The sequence below is a fragment of the Miscanthus floridulus genome, chromosome 4 (assembly GCF_019320115.1).
Source record: "Miscanthus floridulus cultivar M001 chromosome 4, ASM1932011v1, whole genome shotgun sequence".
NCBI lineage: Eukaryota > Viridiplantae > Streptophyta > Magnoliopsida > Poales > Poaceae > Miscanthus > Miscanthus floridulus.
In genome coordinates, this window is record NC_089583.1 from 1,743,021 (window position 1) to 1,764,867 (window position 21,847).

Below are 21,847 nucleotides of genomic sequence, written 5' to 3' on the forward strand. Positions count from 1 at the left end.
GATCCCACGTAGGAACCAATGCGCGGGGTATCCTAACCCACGCTTATGGAAGGCAAGAAAAGAAACACCTCGCTGGGCCGAGGTTGCGGGAACTCCTCCCTCCCGGGAGCCCTCTAGTGCGCCGCCTCCTTCGATGGCAGAAACCCCTTCATGGCGAAGGCCTTCAACATCGACTCCCTCACAGTGGATGACCACCAGTACGATATCTCGCTCTGGGTTTGTGAAAGGATTTGTGAGTTTTCCTCTCCCTCGCTCTCCCCCTTTTCTTTCCTAGGAACCACCGTAGCTCTCAAAGACGCTCTCGGCAAGAAGAAAAATGAGGGGAGGCGGCGGATGGGGAACATGTGGAGGAACGGGGCGAAAACCTTCTCCCTTCTCCTACTTAAGGAAAATAGTGCAACAGTTAGGGAAGGCACGCCGATCGAGAAATCAAAATGGTAGAGCGAAAAACCCTCTCTTTCCCATTTAATGTAGATGAGATGTGCCCTGACCGATGAGACGTGCCCTGCCCAATGGAATGGCGCCTAATCAGATGGGACATGGCCTGGGTATGGCCCACCACTACTGCACGCCGGGCATAAGAACCAAAGTGCCACCGCACACAGGTAGCTCTTCGCATCCCCAGGTGGGACTTAGAAAAAACCAAAATGATATCTCCGGCGGGAGAGACCATTGGGCTTCCTAAGTCGATCGAACGACTTAGGAAAAATACCAAGAGATAGGTAAGGAGCAAAGGGACGCCCCATGTAGGCCATGCCGACTCCATCACGAACGATGAGCATGGGTCCCGGTCGGACATCTCCAATTAGAGCTCTTCAAACCTCGTCACTCGAGTCATCAAGGTAACACTACCGACCCTGCTATTTGTTTATAATCATTTCATACATCCAAACACGCATTCATTCCATACGCCTGTGTCCCCTGGACAATTCAGGCCCTGAAGCGCCTGGGGGCTCAGGAACTAAACATCACACGTGTAGCGAAATACATCATAATGCTCCGTGTTGTGTCATGAAGCCATAGTTGCTTCATTCAACATGAGCAATGATCGACCGGGGTTCGAAGGCCAGCCCACGAAGGGCTCAGGGCCGCCCCACATCAAACAGAGCCAGGGGAGAAAAACATAGATGACCCCCATGCGGCTCTCGTCTAGTTTGCCCCAAAGCAGATAGGGTCATCTCAACCTTCTCGTTCGATCCTAAACCTCTTGCCCAGCCCATAGAATCTCCATCGAGGGGAGGCCATTAGGCCACCCGGGTCGGTCTCCAAAATGACCCAGGCATCTGTCGGGTTGCAGGTAAAGGAGCAGTGGAATGTCATAAGAGGGCTATGCCGACCCTGTCATGAACAACGGATCCGGATTCCACTCGATCATACCCGTTAGCGAACTCACCGAGCGCGTCACTTGAGCCTGAGCGATCAAGGCAAGCGATAAAGCTCAGGCCCTCATGAGAAATCGAGGATGGGGTAATGCACACAACTCAAACTGACCCCTACCAGGGCTTGGGGGCTCAAGACACTAAAACACCTAGGTCTAGGACCCCGAACTCGCCCATCCACATGTACGCTTTGACTACACACCAAACACCTGGGTCTGTGACCCCAAACTCACCCCATCCATGGCTACGCTTCGACTGCACACCAAACACCTAGGTCTGTGACCCTAAACTCGCCCCATCCATGGCTACGCTTTGACTACACACCAAACACCTAGGTATGCGACCCCAAACTCTCCCCATCCACGGCTACGCTTCGACTGCACACCAAACGTCTGGGTCTACGATCCCAAACTCGCCCCATCCATCGGCTATGCTTGGACTTCACACCAAATGCCTGGGTCTACGACCCTGAACTCACCCCATCAGATCCATGAACTCTGGCTCGCCCGATCCCTAAACTAACTAACTAACTGCCTTGGCTGCGCGGGCTGCACCGAGGCCAGGATCCGCGACTCTGACTCGCTCGATCCCATAGCGCACACCAACGCCAAGACCCGCGAGATCCATCTCGTCCAATCCCTAAACTAACCGCCTTGCCCGATCCCATGGCGCGCATCGATGCCAGGATCCATGAGCTCCGTCACACCCGATTCCTAAAAAACAAACCACCTTGGCTGTGCAACGACGCCTTAGTTGACGGCTCCGTCTCAACTAAAAAACACGCACACACGCCCGCTAAACAAACACCTCCAAGATGATTCTGCCCGAATCACTCGGGGGCTCGGGGGCTACACCCACGGGTGCGCTCGCGCACACCTGCTGATGAAACAAAAACATCCCCCGCTGGCAACACGAAAACCCCCTAGACGATTCTGCCCAAATCACCCGGGGGCTCAGGGGCTACACCCGCGGGTGCGCTCGCGTGCACCCATCGTCAAGACAAAAATCCCCTAGATGATTCTACCTAAATCACCCAGGGTCCCTCGTGGACCGGCTTTTGAACAAAGGCTCGGTCCAACAGGCAACGCTACAAACAATGCACAACTCATGGGCCACCCCAAATACCTAAATAACATGCCAGAAGGGCTATCCAATCACCGACCAGAAAGCCTGGCCAGGGAGGAACGACGCTCGTTTACCGACTCTAGCCCACCTCTCCGACCAGAGCGCTCGCTTCAATCTTTAGCCCGCCTCCGGACAGCCTCTCTGACCAGAACGCCTCACCAAAGCACTACTTCTAACTCTGACCCCATGTTTCTGACCAGGGATATGCCAAAACCCTGCTCACTGCTATTCTCCGACTGGAGCGATCAGAGCTGAGTGGGACCAATCGACCGGGGATGCCCGCTCGGTAAGGACCAGAAACAAACGGATAAAGTAAGGCAGGGCGCACAAGTCAAACCGCAATGTCGGGGTCCATACCCTATATACCTGCAAAAACAATACTCTATAACCTACCTGGCATGGTAGAGCCCAAACAGTGTTGTAGGCATCGACATTTTTCCCTATAGTGTTGTGGGCGCCATTAACTCCTATACGGTAAGGCTCCCCCACATGCCTCTGGGCATCGACAGTGTTGTGGGCGCCGGCGTTTACCGTACCGGGTGAATGTAGTGAAACCCCTTGCATGCCTCCAAGTATCAACGGTGTGGCGGGTGCCGACGTCTGCCATACCTAAAGAAGACAATACAATCTCCCACATGCATCTGACATCAAATAGTGTTGTGGGCACCTACAAATCATCCTATACCCACCGGCGTGGGCAACAAGGCTTAGAAACATACGTACTCTCTCCCTCTCACTTGTAAGGCCATCCTCTTCATCTATAAAAGGGAATGCACTCTCTCCCAACATTCAGGTCATTAAGCTTGGTCAGATTCATTAGATCATTCAAGTTCACTAGTTCACAACTACAGAACCGCCAGGTTCGAACCTCAAGCACATGCTTGAACACTTAGCTCATAGCGGGGCTCCCGTTACTCTCAGCCCTTTCGACCGGGGTCCGACCGGAGTCCGACCGGACCTCTTGTACCTCCCATCTTTCTCCTTCTCGTTTGTAACCCCACTACAAACTTCGAGCACCTGGGCTTAGGAATAAAGTCATCGACCGACTCAAATCGGATGTAGGGCACGTTGCCTGAACTAGTATAAACTCTATGTCATTGAGTGCTAGGCCACCTCCGATCACAACGTACGACAAAACTATAAATATTTACTTGTTGGTCACTTTCTGCACCGACACTATTTTTCAAAAACATTATTGTACACTAATTATTGAAAATTTAAAATTGGTAGCCCCGGACATATAAATTGAAAATCATAGCCCCATAAAAAACAATTATTGCATAATAATGAAGAACAATTATTCTATTTGATGCCACATAAAAATGGAGACACTATTTTTTTACAAAAAGACTAAAATTGGAGACATGACCATGAACAACAATATAGCTTCAAACAATGTGTTGGTAGGTGACACATGGATTAATTTGCTCACCCAAATTATAAAAGAATCTACTCTACTCCTATTAAGAACTAATTATAGCATCACATACTAACAATGATCTTGACCACCATGTAATTAGCTAGAATTTTAAATGTGTTCAAAGACACTAACCTGTTGGATGATGGATTCACCATAATTTGCTTCCAAGCCTTGCACAAAGTCCAATTGGAAAATTGCTCTCTAGAATGGAGAAAGAATTAGAATGAGAATCAAGCAATGTAGCCATCAAAACAACGCTAATTAAGCAACAAAATCAAAGGAGTGGATGCTTGTTACTAACCTTAAAGCAAAAAGATCAAGCCATTCTTTCAAATCCAAGAGCTAACTTCATGGTGAAGAGCAACCGCAACAATGGAGGGAACAGCCTAAATGCTCGTCTCTGTGCTCGGGATGAAAGAGAGGAGGAAGGAGAGGACGGCGCCAGCTTTTTCTATCGCTATTTTATCACCATCGGTTCTTGGCTCGAACCGACAGTGATAGCACCAAATCACTATCGGCTCTTGGTTAGAACCGGCAGTGATAAGTGGCCGCCAACTCACTACCGGTGCAAGCCACAAACCGGCAGTGATGTGGTCATTCACTGTCAGTTTTAGCCCAGCCCCAATCTTTTTCTTATTTTCAAGCTCAGAACCGACAGTGAAGGTAAATCACCGCCGGTTCTTACAAATCCGACAGTGATGAGGCCGACAGTGATGTCTAAATCTATAGTAGTGCAGGGTCTCTGCCCAGTTCGTTCAGTGATCTTCAGGTGTTTTGGGATCAGGATACCATCTGTAGTGGCTTCAAAATTTGAGTTGGCCCGTGGTGGCCTTAACTCGTCGGTTCCTTTGGAGATTGTTGCTCCGGTCTCATCGATTCTCCGTGGCTTTGGCACCGAGAAGATGAGCAGGGGAGACCATGTCCAGGACTTATGTGCGTTTTGTTGTAATTTCATACTTCAACAGGGTTCTGTTTGTAACTTCGGTGTACTGTGTTAGACGTAATGCAACCCACCCTTTTCTAAAAAAAAAAAGAGCTTCCACTCGACAGCTCGACCCAGAATGACAACACAGCACAAAAGAAAACAGTGAATAATAAGCAACTAAAAAAACAACCAGAAACTAAACCAACACTAGTAATCCGGAACATCCGTTCTCAAGGACGGCTTGATGATATAAAGGAGAAGAGTACAGGACCTCCAACGTAACACCACATCAAGCAAGTACATGGAGTCATGGACATGTCACCAAACTGTCCACTGCACTCTAGCGCTGTGCCTGTGATCACCAGACGCCGGATCCAACCACCGCAACAACAACGGCGACGACGCACGCACTGACCCACCCTGCTCCAACCCACTTGGCGGGGGCGCCCGAGGAGGCACCAGTGGTGCTGCCGCCGCCGCCGTCGATGGCGCCGGTGGTGCCGCTACCCGTGGCTGTCGCCGTCCTCACGTGCACGTCGAGCTCGATGGTGGCGTCGGGCCCGCTCATGCTGGACGTCTTCCACAGCACGTACCCAGTGGCCATCCGGAAGTTGCCCGTGCCGCCGACGACGGCGAGCTCCCGCACGTCCGCGCCCACGTCGTCCCGGCCCACCACCGCGAGCGTGCTGCCGTTGTGGTCCCCCGAGGTGAGCAGCAGGTTCGCGCACACCATCAGCACGAGGCCCGACTGCGACGACACCATGTAGAAGCCCTGCGCGCGGCCCACGGCGGCGGACGTGGGCGACGACGTCTCCGTCAGCGCGTCGTCGATCACCATGGTGTCGCCGAACGCCAGCCCCGGGACGATCGACCCCGCGGCGGCGGGGCCCTTCACCACCTGCACCGCCGTCGGGTTGCTCCCGGCCACGATGTCGTGCATGAAGAAGTGCAGGTGCGTGGTGCCATCGTCGTCCGCCGCCAGGACGACCGACGGCGGCGATGACAGCGCCGCGAGGAGGAGGACCAAGAGGAGGGAGAATGCCATCGCTGCTGCTGCTGCCATGTTGGACGATCGATCGATGGAGCTCGAGGTGGGTAGAAATGGAAAACTTATAAGCACCGTGAGTGTGTGTGATGCATATCACAGCAGTAGAACCGCAAATTCAAAGGATTACTGGATAGGCATATGGCATCCAAAGTGACAGGATGGATCCTGAATTCTGAGATGCTCGGTCAAGTAGCAAGTAACAAATGGCGAAATGGGAGGTCCACAAGAGCAAAGAACAAAGGGAGAGGCCACAGGCCAGTCAAATCCACACATTTTTGACCAATCAGACGGGAGCTAACATAAATTAAGCAAAAATGCCATAATAAGATCAGTGCAACGACAGACAGGAGTCCCAAGTGGTAGCGAGTCTATTCTAATCCTGCCGGGAGATTAAATTAGTGCCCTTGTAATTAGTACTTTTAGTTAAAACGGCAGCAGCTAACTGTATAGCGATGGCTGCCTCTCCTGTGCATGCTTATGCAATCCGTTTAATCTTGACACCAAAAACTTGTTGCAAGTTCAAGCTGCTGCTGCTGCTGCTTTGCCATTGACAAAGTAATGATCACATAGCTATACCTACACCTACCGGTCGGCCCTTCAATTCAGTTCGGTCGTCGATGAGCTTAATTATATATGGCTTTTTCTTCAGATTAATTTGACAAGTAATGAACTAATAATGCCTGCAGAATGTTTTTTTGGTATATACATCCTCATACTTATAGATTTTGTTAAGAAAATTGAGTCATCGACATATATATACCCAAAAACTGCATGTAAATGTAATACTATTCTCTACATATTTCTACAAGGGATGAGTTTAGCTTATTTCCAAATGCATGTGAAAAATTACTTATTGTTCATTATTAGTATGCATGTCATGTGATGATGTGTCAAGAAAATAAAATTTCTCCCTCTCGCTGTCTAATAATCATGTCATACTTTGACATATGTCAGGGACAAACAGACCACGTACCATTAATTGAGCGCCGGGGGCTGGTGTGGACGGGCGGCGGGGCCGGCTGTGTGTAGGCTGTGTTCAGTTACATGAAGTTGAAATTCGGGGTTATTGTAGCACGTTCGTTTTTATTTGGTAAATAGTGTTCAAACATGGATTAATTAGGCTCAAAACGTTCGTCTCGTAATTTCCCACCAAACTGTGCAATTAGTTTTTTTTCTACATTTAATGCTCTATACACGGGCCGCAAACATTCGATGTGACAGATACTGTAGCACTTTTTGAGATATTGGTGTGGAATTAAACAAGGCCAAGTTTGAGTGTGTGACGTGTCAGGTCTGACAAGCATGCCCTGGGAGCCTAATGACATGAGGTCATATGGGGGTCCTTGCTCAGTGCATGCCGACTGCACAAGAACTTGGAGTATGCAGAACTGGCTGTGAACGAGCTGAGCAACTTGCAGCCCTCAAATGCAGGGAACTGCGCTGTCTTGTCGAACGTATGCAGAGGCTGGGAAGTGGAGCGGTATGGCAAATGCAGGGAACTACGCTGTCTTGTCGAAGGCAAGGGTGCAGATGAAAGGAACAGGGTCTCAGAAAACAGCTGGCTCAAGCTGGATACCCAGAGTCTGACCAGATATCTGATATGGTTGATAGGCTGAGTTCGCATGTTTAAAGTTTGCTGGCTGTGTTCCGGTTGGCCATGAACTGCTTGTTCAGTGAGTGATATGGGCATGCTTGTGGTTATACTAAAAAAAAAAAAAAGAAATGGTAGAAATTCCCACGGCAGATCTCAGAGACTTATGCTGTTATGACCGGCGTCCAGTATCAAAGGCGCCGGCCCATTAGTGGCTAATGGCTGATAGCAGCCGGATGGGTTAGGGGAGGCCTAAAGGCCCATAGTATTATTTCTATTATTTCCATTAGCTATAAATATCAATTGTGAGACACTTGGATAATTAAGTAAGAGTAATATACTTACTCGGCTTCCCTTGGGAGCCGGGAGTTGCCCTAGCCGCCGCCTGTTCTTTTCCTTCACCTCACAATCACGGCGCCCCGCCGCCGTGTCCTGCATCCGGCCTCTCCGCACACATACAATCTCCGATCGACCAAGGGGAAGGTTCAGGTTCGTATCAACCTGGTATCAGCCATGTCGATCCAACCCTCCACCGCCGCCGTTCCGCCCTCATCCACGCCGGCGCCTTCCGCCTCCGGCGTCCTGCCCCAGGCTGCCGCCTCAACGTCGGCCCTGGTGCCGACCTCCTCGCAGCCGCTGGCACAGGGCGCGCCAAGGGTGCCGCGCGCCGTCTTCACGCTTGAACAGACGACAGACGCGATCGTCGACCTCAGCCACGGTTTGGCCGAGCTGCGCCTCACGATGAACACCATGCTCCAGCTCTTCAACACCTCGCCTCCACAGTTTGGCGCACCACAACTGCAGTATGGCGCGCCGCCGCTCCAGCCGCTCCTGCCTCCGCCGCCCCCGTCGGTCGCCCTTCAGCACGCCCAGCCGGCCTCCTACTCCTACGGGATGCCCTCTGACGTAGGGCTCTCGACGGCATCATCGCCTGCTTTGTCGTCCGTTCCGATCCATCAGCTCCGTTTTCCGCCGTCGCCGTCCCCGATTCCGCCATGGGCGCTGAACTCATCAGGGCCGGTCTACACGTCGGTGCCCCCCCGGTCACATGTGCCCGATCATGGCGCATCGAGGGTGTCGGGAACCCTCTACGGCGGCACGGACGGTCTCCTCCTTCCTGGCAGCAGCATGGCGCCATCGCCTCCATCCTACCACGCACCCGGCTACGGGGAGGGCACCCCGAAATCAGCACAGGGCAACGGGCCGCCCAAGTTCCACAAGATCGAGTTCACGATGTACGATGGCTCCGTCGATCCGCTGAACTGGCTCACGCACTGTGAACAATTCTTCCGCGGCCAACTCACGCCGGCATCGCAGCGCACCTAGATGGCGTCCTATCACCTCACGGGCGACGCCCAGACGTGGTACTATGCCCTCGAGCAGGACGAGGGCCAGCCGCCATGGGATCGGTTCAAGGACTTGTGTCGCCTTCGCTTCGGACCGCCCATTCGTGGCACTCGCCTGGCAGAGCTGGGCCGGCTGCCCTTTTACTCCACGGTGGACGAGTTCGCAGGCCGTTTTCAAGCGGTCCTGGCTCACGCCCGGGACATCTCCACCCGCCAAAAAGCGGAACTCTTCGTGGGGGGCCTGCCTGACCACCTCCGCGTGGACGTGGAGATGCACGACCCAGGTGACCTCCAGATGGCCATGTACCTGGCGCGCACTTTCAAACGCAAGGCCACGGCCCTCATGGCACCAGCACAGCGTGTCGCTCGCCCTCCCCAGCGGCAGACTCCTTCGGCTCGCTCGCCCGCTGGGGGAGGGACTCCAGCCGGTGCGCCCGCTCCTACTGCGCCGAGTCCGACCAGCCCCGCTACGCCCACCCGCACCTTCCGTCGCTTGACACCGGCGGAGATGCTCGAGCGCCGTCGCCAGGGGCTTTGCTACAACTGCGATGAGCAGTACGTGCGCGCCCACATCTGCCCACGTGTCTTCTACCTGGAGTCCTCCGACTACATCGACAACGACGCCTTCACCGGGGCAGAGACCGCCACGGACGCCGCGGCCGAGGACCACACGGCACCACTAGAGGGGGCTACTGCTAATGCTCTGGTGGTCTCCGTGTACGCTCTTGCAGGGATCCGCACCTACTACACCATGCTGCTGCCCGTCACCATCAACGGGGAACGTCTCCTCGCCCTGCTGGACACTGGCTCCACACACACCTTCCTCCAGAGTACAGTCATGCGACGCCTAGGGATTGTTCCGCATGGCGGCAACAACCTCCGTGTCACGGTCGCGAACGGGGAGCGTTTGCCGTGCGAGGGAATCGCCCGTGATCTGCCCGTCCTCATCGGTGGCGAGTCCTTCCCCGTCACGTGTGTGGGGCTCGCCCTCGGCTGCTTCGACTTCATCCTCAGTGTCGACTTCCTGGGAGCTTTGGGGCCCCTCCTGTGGGACTTCGAGGGCCTCACCGTCTCCTTCCAGCGCGGCGACCAGCGCGTCACGTGGCAGTGCATGGGCGCACCGGGTGCATCGACACACCAGCAGCACCTGGCCGCAGCCACTCCTGACCAGCAGCGGCCACTGCTGGACAAGGACGGCTTGATGATATAAAGGAGAAGAGTACAGGACCTCCAACGTAACACCACATCAAGCAAGTACATGGAGTCATGGACATGTCACCAAACTGTCCACTGCACTCTAGCGCTGTGCCTGTGATCACCAGACGCCGGATCCAACCACCGCAACAACAACGGCGACGACGCACGCACTGACCCACCCTGCTCCAACCCACTTGGCGGGGGCGCCCGAGGAGGCACCAGTGGTGCTGCCGCCGCCGCCGTCGATGGCGCCGGTGGTGCCGCTACCCGTGGCTGTCGCCGTCCTCACGTGCACGTCGAGCTCGATGGTGGCGTCGGGCCCGCTCATGCTGGACGTCTTCCACAGCACGTACCCAGTGGCCATCCGGAAGTTGCCCGTGCCGCCGACGACGGCGAGCTCCCGCACGTCCGCGCCCACGTCGTCCCGGCCCACCACCGCGAGCGTGCTGCCGTTGTGGTCCCCCGAGGTGAGCAGCAGGTTCGCGCACACCATCAGCACGAGGCCCGACTGCGACGACACCATGTAGAAGCCCTGCGCGCGGCCCACGGCGGCGGACGTGGGCGACGACGTCTCCGTCAGCGCGTCGTCGATCACCATGGTGTCGCCGAACGCCAGCCCCGGGACGATCGACCCCGCGGCGGCGGGGCCCTTCACCACCTGCACCGCCGTCGGGTTGCTCCCGGCCACGATGTCGTGCATGAAGAAGTGCAGGTGCGTGGTGCCATCGTCGTCCGCCGCCAGGACGACCGACGGCGGCGATGACAGCGCCGCGAGGAGGAGGACCAAGAGGAGGGAGAATGCCATCGCTGCTGCTGCTGCCATGTTGGACGATCGATCGATGGAGCTCGAGGTGGGTAGAAATGGAAAACTTATAAGCACCGTGAGTGTGTGTGATGCATATCACAGCAGTAGAACCGCAAATTCAAAGGATTACTGGATAGGCATATGGCATCCAAAGTGACAGGATGGATCCTGAATTCTGAGATGCTCGGTCAAGTAGCAAGTAACAAATGGCGAAATGGGAGGTCCACAAGAGCAAAGAACAAAGGGAGAGGCCACAGGCCAGTCAAATCCACACATTTTTGACCAATCAGACGGGAGCTAACATAAATTAAGCAAAAATGCCATAATAAGATCAGTGCAACGACAGACAGGAGTCCCAAGTGGTAGCGAGTCTATTCTAATCCTGCCGGGAGATTAAATTAGTGCCCTTGTAATTAGTACTTTTAGTTAAAACGGCAGCAGCTAACTGTATAGCGATGGCTGCCTCTCCTGTGCATGCTTATGCAATCCGTTTAATCTTGACACCAAAAACTTGTTGCAAGTTCAAGCTGCTGCTGCTGCTGCTTTGCCATTGACAAAGTAATGATCACATAGCTATACCTACACCTACCGGTCGGCCCTTCAATTCAGTTCGGTCGTCGATGAGCTTAATTATATATGGCTTTTTCTTCAGATTAATTTGACAAGTAATGAACTAATAATGCCTGCAGAATGTTTTTTTGGTATATACATCCTCATACTTATAGATTTTGTTAAGAAAATTGAGTCATCGACATATATATACCCAAAAACTGCATGTAAATGTAATACTATTCTCTACATATTTCTACAAGGGATGAGTTTAGCTTATTTCCAAATGCATGTGAAAAATTACTTATTGTTCATTATTAGTATGCATGTCATGTGATGATGTGTCAAGAAAATAAAATTTCTCCCTCTCGCTGTCTAATAATCATGTCATACTTTGACATATGTCAGGGACAAACAGACCACGTACCATTAATTGAGCGCCGGGGGCTGGTGTGGACGGGCGGCGGGGCCGGCTGTGTGTAGGCTGTGTTCAGTTACATGAAGTTGAAATTCGGGGTTATTGTAGCACGTTCGTTTTTATTTGGTAAATAGTGTTCAAACATGGATTAATTAGGCTCAAAACGTTCGTCTCGTAATTTCCCACCAAACTGTGCAATTAGTTTTTTTTCTACATTTAATGCTCTATACACGGGCCGCAAACATTCGATGTGACAGATACTGTAGCACTTTTTGAGATATTGGTGTGGAATTAAACAAGGCCAAGTTTGAGTGTGTGACGTGTCAGGTCTGACAAGCATGCCCTGGGAGCCTAATGACATGAGGTCATATGGGGGTCCTTGCTCAGTGCATGCCGACTGCACAAGAACTTGGAGTATGCAGAACTGGCTGTGAACGAGCTGAGCAACTTGCAGCCCTCAAATGCAGGGAACTGCGCTGTCTTGTCGAACGTATGCAGAGGCTGGGAAGTGGAGCGGTATGGCAAATGCAGGGAACTACGCTGTCTTGTCGAAGGCAAGGGTGCAGATGAAAGGAACAGGGTCTCAGAAAACAGCTGGCTCAAGCTGGATACCCAGAGTCTGACCAGATATCTGATATGGTTGATAGGCTGAGTTCGCATGTTTAAAGTTTGCTGGCTGTGTTCCGGTTGGCCATGAACTGCTTGTTCAGTGAGTGATATGGGCATGCTTGTGGTTATACTAAAAAAAAAAAAAAGAAATGGTAGAAATTCCCACGGCAGATCTCAGAGACTTATGCTGTTATGACCGGCGTCCAGTATCAAAGGCGCCGGCCCATTAGTGGCTAATGGCTGATAGCAGCCGGATGGGTTAGGGGAGGCCTAAAGGCCCATAGTATTATTTCTATTATTTCCATTAGCTATAAATATCAATTGTGAGACACTTGGATAATTAAGTAAGAGTAATATACTTACTCGGCTTCCCTTGGGAGCCGGGAGTTGCCCTAGCCGCCGCCTGTTCTTTTCCTTCACCTCACAATCACGGCGCCCCGCCGCCGTGTCCTGCATCCGGCCTCTCCGCACACATACAATCTCCGATCGACCAAGGGGAAGGTTCAGGTTCGTATCAACCTGGTATCAGCCATGTCGATCCAACCCTCCACCGCCGCCGTTCCGCCCTCATCCACGCCGGCGCCTTCCGCCTCCGGCGTCCTGCCCCAGGCTGCCGCCTCAACGTCGGCCCTGGTGCCGACCTCCTCGCAGCCGCTGGCACAGGGCGCGCCAAGGGTGCCGCGCGCCGTCTTCACGCTTGAACAGACGACAGACGCGATCGTCGACCTCAGCCACGGTTTGGCCGAGCTGCGCCTCACGATGAACACCATGCTCCAGCTCTTCAACACCTCGCCTCCACAGTTTGGCGCACCACAACTGCAGTATGGCGCGCCGCCGCTCCAGCCGCTCCTGCCTCCGCCGCCCCCGTCGGTCGCCCTTCAGCACGCCCAGCCGGCCTCCTACTCCTACGGGATGCCCTCTGACGTAGGGCTCTCGACGGCATCATCGCCTGCTTTGTCGTCCGTTCCGATCCATCAGCTCCGTTTTCCGCCGTCGCCGTCCCCGATTCCGCCATGGGCGCTGAACTCATCAGGGCCGGTCTACACGTCGGTGCCCCCCCGGTCACATGTGCCCGATCATGGCGCATCGAGGGTGTCGGGAACCCTCTACGGCGGCACGGACGGTCTCCTCCTTCCTGGCAGCAGCATGGCGCCATCGCCTCCATCCTACCACGCACCCGGCTACGGGGAGGGCACCCCGAAATCAGCACAGGGCAACGGGCCGCCCAAGTTCCACAAGATCGAGTTCACGATGTACGATGGCTCCGTCGATCCGCTGAACTGGCTCACGCACTGTGAACAATTCTTCCGCGGCCAACTCACGCCGGCATCGCAGCGCACCTAGATGGCGTCCTATCACCTCACGGGCGACGCCCAGACGTGGTACTATGCCCTCGAGCAGGACGAGGGCCAGCCGCCATGGGATCGGTTCAAGGACTTGTGTCGCCTTCGCTTCGGACCGCCCATTCGTGGCACTCGCCTGGCAGAGCTGGGCCGGCTGCCCTTTTACTCCACGGTGGACGAGTTCGCAGGCCGTTTTCAAGCGGTCCTGGCTCACGCCCGGGACATCTCCACCCGCCAAAAAGCGGAACTCTTCGTGGGGGGCCTGCCTGACCACCTCCGCGTGGACGTGGAGATGCACGACCCAGGTGACCTCCAGATGGCCATGTACCTGGCGCGCACTTTCAAACGCAAGGCCACGGCCCTCATGGCACCAGCACAGCGTGTCGCTCGCCCTCCCCAGCGGCAGACTCCTTCGGCTCGCTCGCCCGCTGGGGGAGGGACTCCAGCCGGTGCGCCCGCTCCTACTGCGCCGAGTCCGACCAGCCCCGCTACGCCCACCCGCACCTTCCGTCGCTTGACACCGGCGGAGATGCTCGAGCGCCGTCGCCAGGGGCTTTGCTACAACTGCGATGAGCAGTACGTGCGCGCCCACATCTGCCCACGTGTCTTCTACCTGGAGTCCTCCGACTACATCGACAACGACGCCTTCACCGGGGCAGAGACCGCCACGGACGCCGCGGCCGAGGACCACACGGCACCACTAGAGGGGGCTACTGCTAATGCTCTGGTGGTCTCCGTGTACGCTCTTGCAGGGATCCGCACCTACTACACCATGCTGCTGCCCGTCACCATCAACGGGGAACGTCTCCTCGCCCTGCTGGACACTGGCTCCACACACACCTTCCTCCAGAGTACAGTCATGCGACGCCTAGGGATTGTTCCGCATGGCGGCAACAACCTCCGTGTCACGGTCGCGAACGGGGAGCGTTTGCCGTGCGAGGGAATCGCCCGTGATCTGCCCGTCCTCATCGGTGGCGAGTCCTTCCCCGTCACGTGTGTGGGGCTCGCCCTCGGCTGCTTCGACTTCATCCTCAGTGTCGACTTCCTGGGAGCTTTGGGGCCCCTCCTGTGGGACTTCGAGGGCCTCACCGTCTCCTTCCAGCGCGGCGACCAGCGCGTCACGTGGCAGTGCATGGGCGCACCGGGTGCATCGACACACCAGCAGCACCTGGCCGCAGCCACTCCTGACCAGCAGCGGCCACTGCTGGACCAGCTCCTGCAGCAACACGGGGCCATCTTCGACGAGCCGCGTGGTCTTTCGCCCAGGCGCACCTACGACCACCGCATCCACCTCCTACCAGGGACCGCGCCAGTGGCGGTACGGCCCTACCGGTACCCGCAGCTCCAGAAGGATGAGCTGGAGCGGCAATGCGTCGCCATGTTGGAGCAGGGCATCATTCGGCCGAGCTCGTCACCATTCTCCGCCCCTGTGCTGCTCGTTAAGAAGTCAGACGGGTCGTGGTGGTTCTGCATCGACTACCGCGCGCTCAACGACAAGACGTCCAAGGACAAGTTCCCGATCCCGGTGGTCGACGAGCTCCTCGACGAGCTACGCGGGGCACGCTTCTTCATTAAGCTCGACCTCCGCTCGGGCTATCACCAAGTGCGCATGCACCCGGCGGACATCGAGAAGACCGCTTTCCGCACCCACCACGGCCACTTCGAGTTCTTGGTAATGCCGTTTGGGCTGTCCAACGCCCCGGCAACTTTCCAAGCCCTGATGAACGACGTCCTCCGGCCCTTCCTTCGCAGGTTCGTGCTGGTCTTCTTCGATGACATCTTGATCTACAGCTCTTCGTGGTCCGAGCACCTCCAGCATGTTGGCCTCGCCTTCTCCACCTTGAAGGCCCACGGCCTCTACTTAAAGAGGTCCAAGTGCTCCTTTGGGACGCTCTCCGTCAACTACCTCGGGCACGTCATCTCCGCCGACGGCGTCGCTATGGACAGCGACAAGGTGGCTGCGGTCTCCTCGTGGCCGACGCCGCGTTCACCCCGGGGCGTCCGAGGCTTCCTCGGGCTTGCGGGCTACTACCGCAAGTTCATCCGCGACTTCGGCTCCATCGCTGCTCCACTCACTCGTCTCCTGCGCAAGGAGGCGTTCGCCTGGACGCCGGAGGTGGCGGAGGCCTTCGACGCCCTCAAGAGGGCCTTGTCATCCGCCCCTATTTTGCAGATGCCGGATTTCACTAGCGAGTTCGTCGTTGACTGTGACGCCTCAGGTGCCGGCTTCGGCGCCATCCTCCACCAGGGGTCGGGCCCCCTGGCGTTCTTCAGCAGACCCTTCGTCGCGCGCCACGTCAAGCTCGCGGCCTATGAGCGCGAGCTCATCGGACTAGTGCAGGCGGTCCGCCACTGGCGGCCGTACTTGTGGGGACGCCGTTTCCTCGTCCGCACCGACCACTACAGTTTGAAGTTCCTGCTCGACCAACGGCTTTCCACTCTTCCGCAACATCAGTGGGTTAGCAAGCTGCTCGGCTTTGACTTCGCGGTGGAATACCGCCCCGGACGACTCAACTCGGTGGCGGATGCACTGTCCCACCGTGACGAGGACGCAGTGGCAGCATTTCCCTTGTCTGGGCCGTCCTTCGCCATCTACGACGACATCAGGGCAGCCACCAGGGAGGACCCAGTGGCACGCGGCCTCTTGCAGCAGCAGGCCGCGGGGACGCTGGAGGCGCCCTGGATCACCGCGGACGGCTTCCTCCTTCATGGCAAACGTGTATACGTTCCTGACCTGCAGGACTTGCGCCATCAGGTGGTGACCTTGGCGCATTCCACGGGCCATGAGGGCGTCCAGAAGACCCTCGTGCGTCTGCGCAGCGACTTCTATTTTCCCGGCGACCGCAAGCTTGTACAAGACTACGTCCGCACGTGTGGTGTGTGTCAGCGCAACAAAACGCCCACGACACAACCGGCCGGTCTCCTGCAGCCCTTGGATGTGCCGTCCCAAGTGTGGGCCGACATCTCCATGGATTTCATCGACGCCCTTCCCAAGGTCCATGGTAAATCTGTGATTCTAACGGTGGTGGATCGCTTCTCCAAGTACGCGCACTTCATCGCCCTCAGCCATCCTTACACGGCCGCGTCGGTGGCTCGCGCCTTCTTCGACGGGATCGTGCGGCTTCATGGCTTCCCCAATTCCATCGTCAGCGACCGCGATCCGGTCTTCACCAGCCACTTGTGGAGGGATTTGTTTCGCCTTGCAGGTGTGCAGCAGCGGCTCAGCACGGCCTTCCATCCTCAGACGGACGGCCAGTCTGAGATCGTCAACAAAGTGATCGCCATGTACTTGCGTTGTGCGACCGGTGACAGGCCGCGCTCATGGGTCGACTGGCTACCATGGGCAGAGTACTGCTACAACACGTCTTACCACACGGCGCTTCGTGTGACTCCGTTCGAGATTGTCTACGGCCGGCAACCGCCTTCCCTGCTGCCCCACCAGGAGGGGGCGGCTGAGACGGAGGACGCCGACGCCATGCTCCGGGACCGCGACGCGTTCCTGGTCGAGGTCCGGGAGCGCCTCGTCCAGGCACAACAACACGCCAAGGAGCGCTACGACGGGCACCATCGGGCTGTGGACTTCGCTGTGGGCGATTGGGTGCTGCTTCGACTTCTTCACCGTCCCACCCACACGCTAGCGACACCGGCCAAGGGCAAGCTTCGTCCTCGCTATGCTGGGCCGTTCCGCGTACTGGAACGCATTGGGCGTGTGGCCTATCGTCTACAGCTGCCCGAGACTGCACGCCTCCATGATGTCTTCCTTGTCGGGCTGCTCAAGCAGTGGCGGGGTGATCCTCCGGCGACGCCGGCGGTGGTGCCACCCATTTCCGAGGGGCGTCTGCTACCGGCCCCGGAGCAGGTTGTGCGCGCTGAGCTGCGTCGCGGCCATTGGAAGCTGTTGGTCAAATGGCACGGCCTTCCGCCTACTGCTGCGACATGGGAAGCTCTCGATGACTTCAAAGCCCTCTACCCCGATGTACAGCTCGAGGACGAGCTGTTTGTCGACGCGGGGAGAGATGTTATGACCGGCGTCCAGTATCAAAGGCGCCGGCCCATTAGTGGCTAATGGCTGATAGCAGCCGGATGGGTTAGGGGAGGCCTAAAGGCCCATAGTATTATTTCTATTATTTCCATTAGCTATAAATATCAATTGTGAGACACTTGGATAATTAAGCAAGAGTAATATACTTACTCGGCTTCCCTTGGGAGCCGGGAGTTGCCCTAGCCGCCGCCTGTTCTTTTCCTTCACCTCGCAATCACGGCGCCCCGCCGCCGTGTCCTGCATCCGGCCTCTCCGCACACATACAATCTCCGATCGACCAAGGGAAGGTTCAGGTTCGTATCATATGCTCTCCTCCAGCTTCTGAATTCTGATGCGATGCAACCATAAACAAAGCAGCCATCCATCATGTGACCAGTGGAACCGGCTGTGCTTGCTTATGGTAAGCCTCAACCATAGTGGGATTGGTACGCCTTGATGTTTAGAATTTCATTTATACTTCTTAAATAAAAATATAAAGTCTTAAAACGAAAGAAGTGTCTATCACTGCTGCTGGTTTGAGGCAATATGCAACTCAGCATGGGGTGGGTTCTCATTATTTGGCTATTTGTTGCAACAACCATTTTATTCATTCCTCAATTCTCTTTATAAAATGTCATTGTATACTATGTCTGCTCAATAACCTGTTACTGTTTGCCAGCTGCTATTAGCAGATTGCGTAGGAAGAAGATTTGGTCCGAGCCTTCTTGGTAGGGGAAACAATTTAGTTCCATGGTGCTAATATGTCCTTTAATCTTTTTCTTACATTTTAAGGTTTTGCTTTATTTATTTGAACTTTGTATTATAACATGCAGAAACTTGTTTGGGATTTGTATGTGATGCTTGATGAAATACATCCTGAGGAAGTTCCTGTTGATTTGAAGATTCCAGAATCTTTTTATGAAGGGGAGAGAAGGGAGCGGGCATACCTGGTGGGTGATCGTCGCCGATGAAGAGGTGGCGAAGTGGGGCGGGGTTCACTCAACCGTTGGAGGGGGCGCGCGGGTGCGCATATGTTTGGTCGAATAGCCAATGTATGACGGCAGTTGTGGTTGTAGGTAGGTTTCTTCATACTCCAGGTGTGATATGATGTCCCAACCCACAAACAGCACCATTAGGTGAGATGGGACCTAGGCTAACAACACCGTACTGTCTATAGTAAATTAAGTACACCCTTTCTGAAGTATAATTTATTTTCGTTTTTTTCATAAAAAATTCATTACCATGTATCTAGATGTAGCGTATATCTAACTATGTATTTAGAAAAATCAAAATGTTGTATATATTGCCATTTGGAACCTAGGGAGTGGTAAAACCTAGAGCTCAAATTATATTCTGCGATGGAGTAGTAAACATTTTGGCTAGATTGGTGTATGCTAGCTATTTCTGGTCTGCAAATGACATGGATGAGTTGCGTAATAAGAAGCCCACCAAGATCGTATTGTTCGAGGCATCTAGATCAACAGCTCATCAAGCATTCTCGCTATTTGCAGCAAAACTGGGGTGAGCATAATTAACCGAAACAAAAAAAAAACAAGCCAAAAGAATCGGAACCGAAAAAACCGGTTCCTTATTCGATTCTAGATAGGAAGGAACTGAAATAACCAAAGAAATTTCAATTTCTACTATCAGATAACTGAATTAACCGAAAGAACCGAAATACATGAATTTTAGTTTACTTACTGGCATTTTGTAAGACTATGTTTGGTTTATGTGTGACGTCTCATATTGAATTGCTATGTATTTGTGTTACTATATTGTTATTGTTCATTTATCAATTATTATTATTATCTAACCTAAAGGTGGTTTGCCTAAATTTGATTTAGAACCTGAATATTTTTTTGTCTTAACCTCTGCTAAAAAAAATCTGATTTGTTCGGTCAAGACAAAAACCAAACAAAAACGAAAATGCTCAGTTCCTAATTTTTTTTCGGAACCGGCCGATTCTCATTTTCTAGAACCGAATGTTTTCAATAACTGAAGAACCAATCCGAAACCAAACAAAAAACCGAATGCCCACCCTACCTGAACACTACGCCATCGGCGATGAAGTAGTCGGACTCCATGGTCAAGGTGCTGCTGCCGTCCATGCCGAGGGGCTTGCCGTCCTAGCCTGGGCTTGGACAGCGGCGCGTCAAGGACGGAAAGCCCCTCAGCGCAGACAAAAGAAGCACCGTGACCGTGGAGTCCGGACGACAAGAGTATGTAGTAACTTCTTCTCTTGTCTACTCATCACCGGAATGGTCGGCATCCACTCGATCGATCAACATATCGCTATTTAGTTTAATTTCCTACTTCTTCATTTCATTCCTCGATCAGCTGCCTCCTCTTATATAGAGACTGAGATCCAGTGACGAGCAATGCAATGCAAGCAAGCAGTGTTTTTTTGTGTGTGTGACTAAGCAAGCAGCGGTGTTCCGCCACTTTTGTTGCATGCATCCATTGCCAACAGGAACGGAAGGTACCATTATTAAATTAGCGGCTATCCTTTTTTTTAGAAAAATTAGCGATGATCGATATAATAATAACCTAGCTAATTTTAGATCGATCCTAGGCTTCCTGCTGGCCAGTCCGCATCCATGGTGCTGGTGCTGGTGCTGGTGCTGCATGATCTCTTGACGTGCCACCTACTAACTGAAAAATTTCCCTTTCAATAAAATAAAAAAACAATAATGGGCCAAGAGACGGTATCTATCGACTTATATTTTTTTAGGCCAGAAACTCTCGGCACCTGACAAGGCTGTTGGGCCGCCTGCATTTTGTTCAAGTTGGGCTGAACTAGAACATGCCCAAAATGTAGAAAAAAAGTCCACATTACCTCATCAACTTTCGCAAAAATCTGTTTTTCCTCCCCAAACTTCAAAATCGGGCAAAACACCTCCCTCAACTTTTAAAACCGTTCATCTTACCTTCCTGACCTGTTATAAGCGGTTTTGAAGGCGGTTTTGTCTTTTATTTATTTATTTCGGCTGAATTTTTGAAAAATCATAGTTAACCATAGAAAAATCATAAAATGAAAAATCTAATTTTGTTGGACTCCACATGAGTAGATCTACACAATAAACATATAATATGGTATGTTTTAGTACAAAGTGTTTGTTGTGGCTTTAGATCTATGCTTCTATGTAATTAATTGAAATAATTCATAGCTGCAGTTTCTATGATCCAATTGTGATGAAGTTTTATGGTGTGCTAATTATTGTATGATTGAACTATAGTAAAAATTTCATACTCATTCGATCATGTATAGTTTAGCTATAGATTTATTTATATTTAACAAGCATAAATCTAAATAAAATATATAACTAAGTTATACATGATCTAATGAGTATGAAATTTTTACTACAGTTTAAGCATACAATAATTAGCCCACCATAAAAATTTCACCATAATTGGACCATATAAACTACAGCTATGAATTATTCCATTTAATTACAGAAAAACATAGATCTAAAGCCACAACAAAAACATTGTTCCAAAGCATATTCTATTATATATTCACTGTGCAGATATACTCATATGAAATTCAATAAAATTAGATTTTCCATTTTATGATTTTTCTATGATTTACTATGATTTTTTAAAGATTCAACCAAAATAAATAAATAAATAAGGCAAAAGCACCTTTAAAACCGCTTATAATAGGGCCGGGGAGATAAGATTAACGGTTTTAAAAGTTGAGGGAGGTGTTTTGTCCGGTTTTAGATTTTAGGGAGGAAAAACGGACTTTCACGAAAATTGAGAAAGGTAATATGGACTTTTTCCCAAAACGTACGTGTCGTCGTTAATGAACAAGATAATGGGCCAACATGGCGTTGAGTAGTGACCGTGAACAAAAACAACTCTTCCTGCTTTTCTACCTGTTGTCAAAAGGGCACGAAGCCAGGCATTAAAATCACCGGGGCCAGCTCTATCATACAAAATGTACTACCAAACAATGAATCTATATATGGGATCTGCCAAAATTTATAGGGATCAGCTTACCCGGTAAGCACACGTAGCTTCGCCCATGCACCGCACCACACCAAACTCACGGAGGGTGAGACACAAGAG

At 52.8% G+C, this 21,847-nt stretch overlaps 5 protein-coding genes across 5 annotated transcripts; 3 read left to right on the top strand and 2 right to left on the bottom strand.

Moving 5' to 3' along the window:
• Positions 1 to 4,992: 4,992 nt before the first annotated feature.
• On the bottom strand, positions 4,993 to 7,950 carry LOC136549300 (dirigent protein 1-like). Its single transcript, XM_066540544.1, has 2 exons — positions 7,834 to 7,950; positions 4,993 to 5,934 (listed from the first exon to the last, which is right to left on the bottom strand). The coding sequence occupies exon 2, from the start codon at positions 5,910 to 5,912 to the stop codon at positions 5,208 to 5,210; it is 705 nt and encodes a 234-aa protein (XP_066396641.1). The 5' UTR covers positions 5,913 to 5,934; positions 7,834 to 7,950; the 3' UTR covers positions 4,993 to 5,207.
• Positions 7,951 to 8,001: 51 nt separating this feature from the next.
• Positions 8,002 to 8,814, top strand: LOC136550694 (proline-rich receptor-like protein kinase PERK9). The gene has a single exon (XM_066542298.1). It carries the CDS (start codon positions 8,002 to 8,004, stop codon positions 8,812 to 8,814), a length of 813 nt encoding a protein of 270 aa, XP_066398395.1.
• Positions 8,815 to 10,044, top strand: LOC136550695 (uncharacterized). The gene has a single exon (XM_066542299.1). It carries the CDS (start codon positions 8,815 to 8,817, stop codon positions 10,042 to 10,044), a length of 1,230 nt encoding a protein of 409 aa, XP_066398396.1.
• LOC136549299 (dirigent protein 1-like) lies at positions 10,037 to 12,897 on the bottom strand. Its single transcript, XM_066540543.1, has 2 exons — positions 12,776 to 12,897; positions 10,037 to 10,876 (listed from the first exon to the last, which is right to left on the bottom strand). The coding sequence occupies exon 2, from the start codon at positions 10,852 to 10,854 to the stop codon at positions 10,150 to 10,152; it is 705 nt and encodes a 234-aa protein (XP_066396640.1). The 5' UTR covers positions 10,855 to 10,876; positions 12,776 to 12,897; the 3' UTR covers positions 10,037 to 10,149.
• Positions 12,898 to 12,943: 46 nt separating this feature from the next.
• LOC136550696 (proline-rich receptor-like protein kinase PERK9) lies at positions 12,944 to 13,756 on the top strand. The gene has a single exon (XM_066542300.1). The coding sequence runs from the start codon at positions 12,944 to 12,946 to the stop codon at positions 13,754 to 13,756; it is 813 nt and encodes a 270-aa protein (XP_066398397.1).
• The last annotated feature ends 8,091 nt before the right edge of the window (positions 13,757 to 21,847 follow it).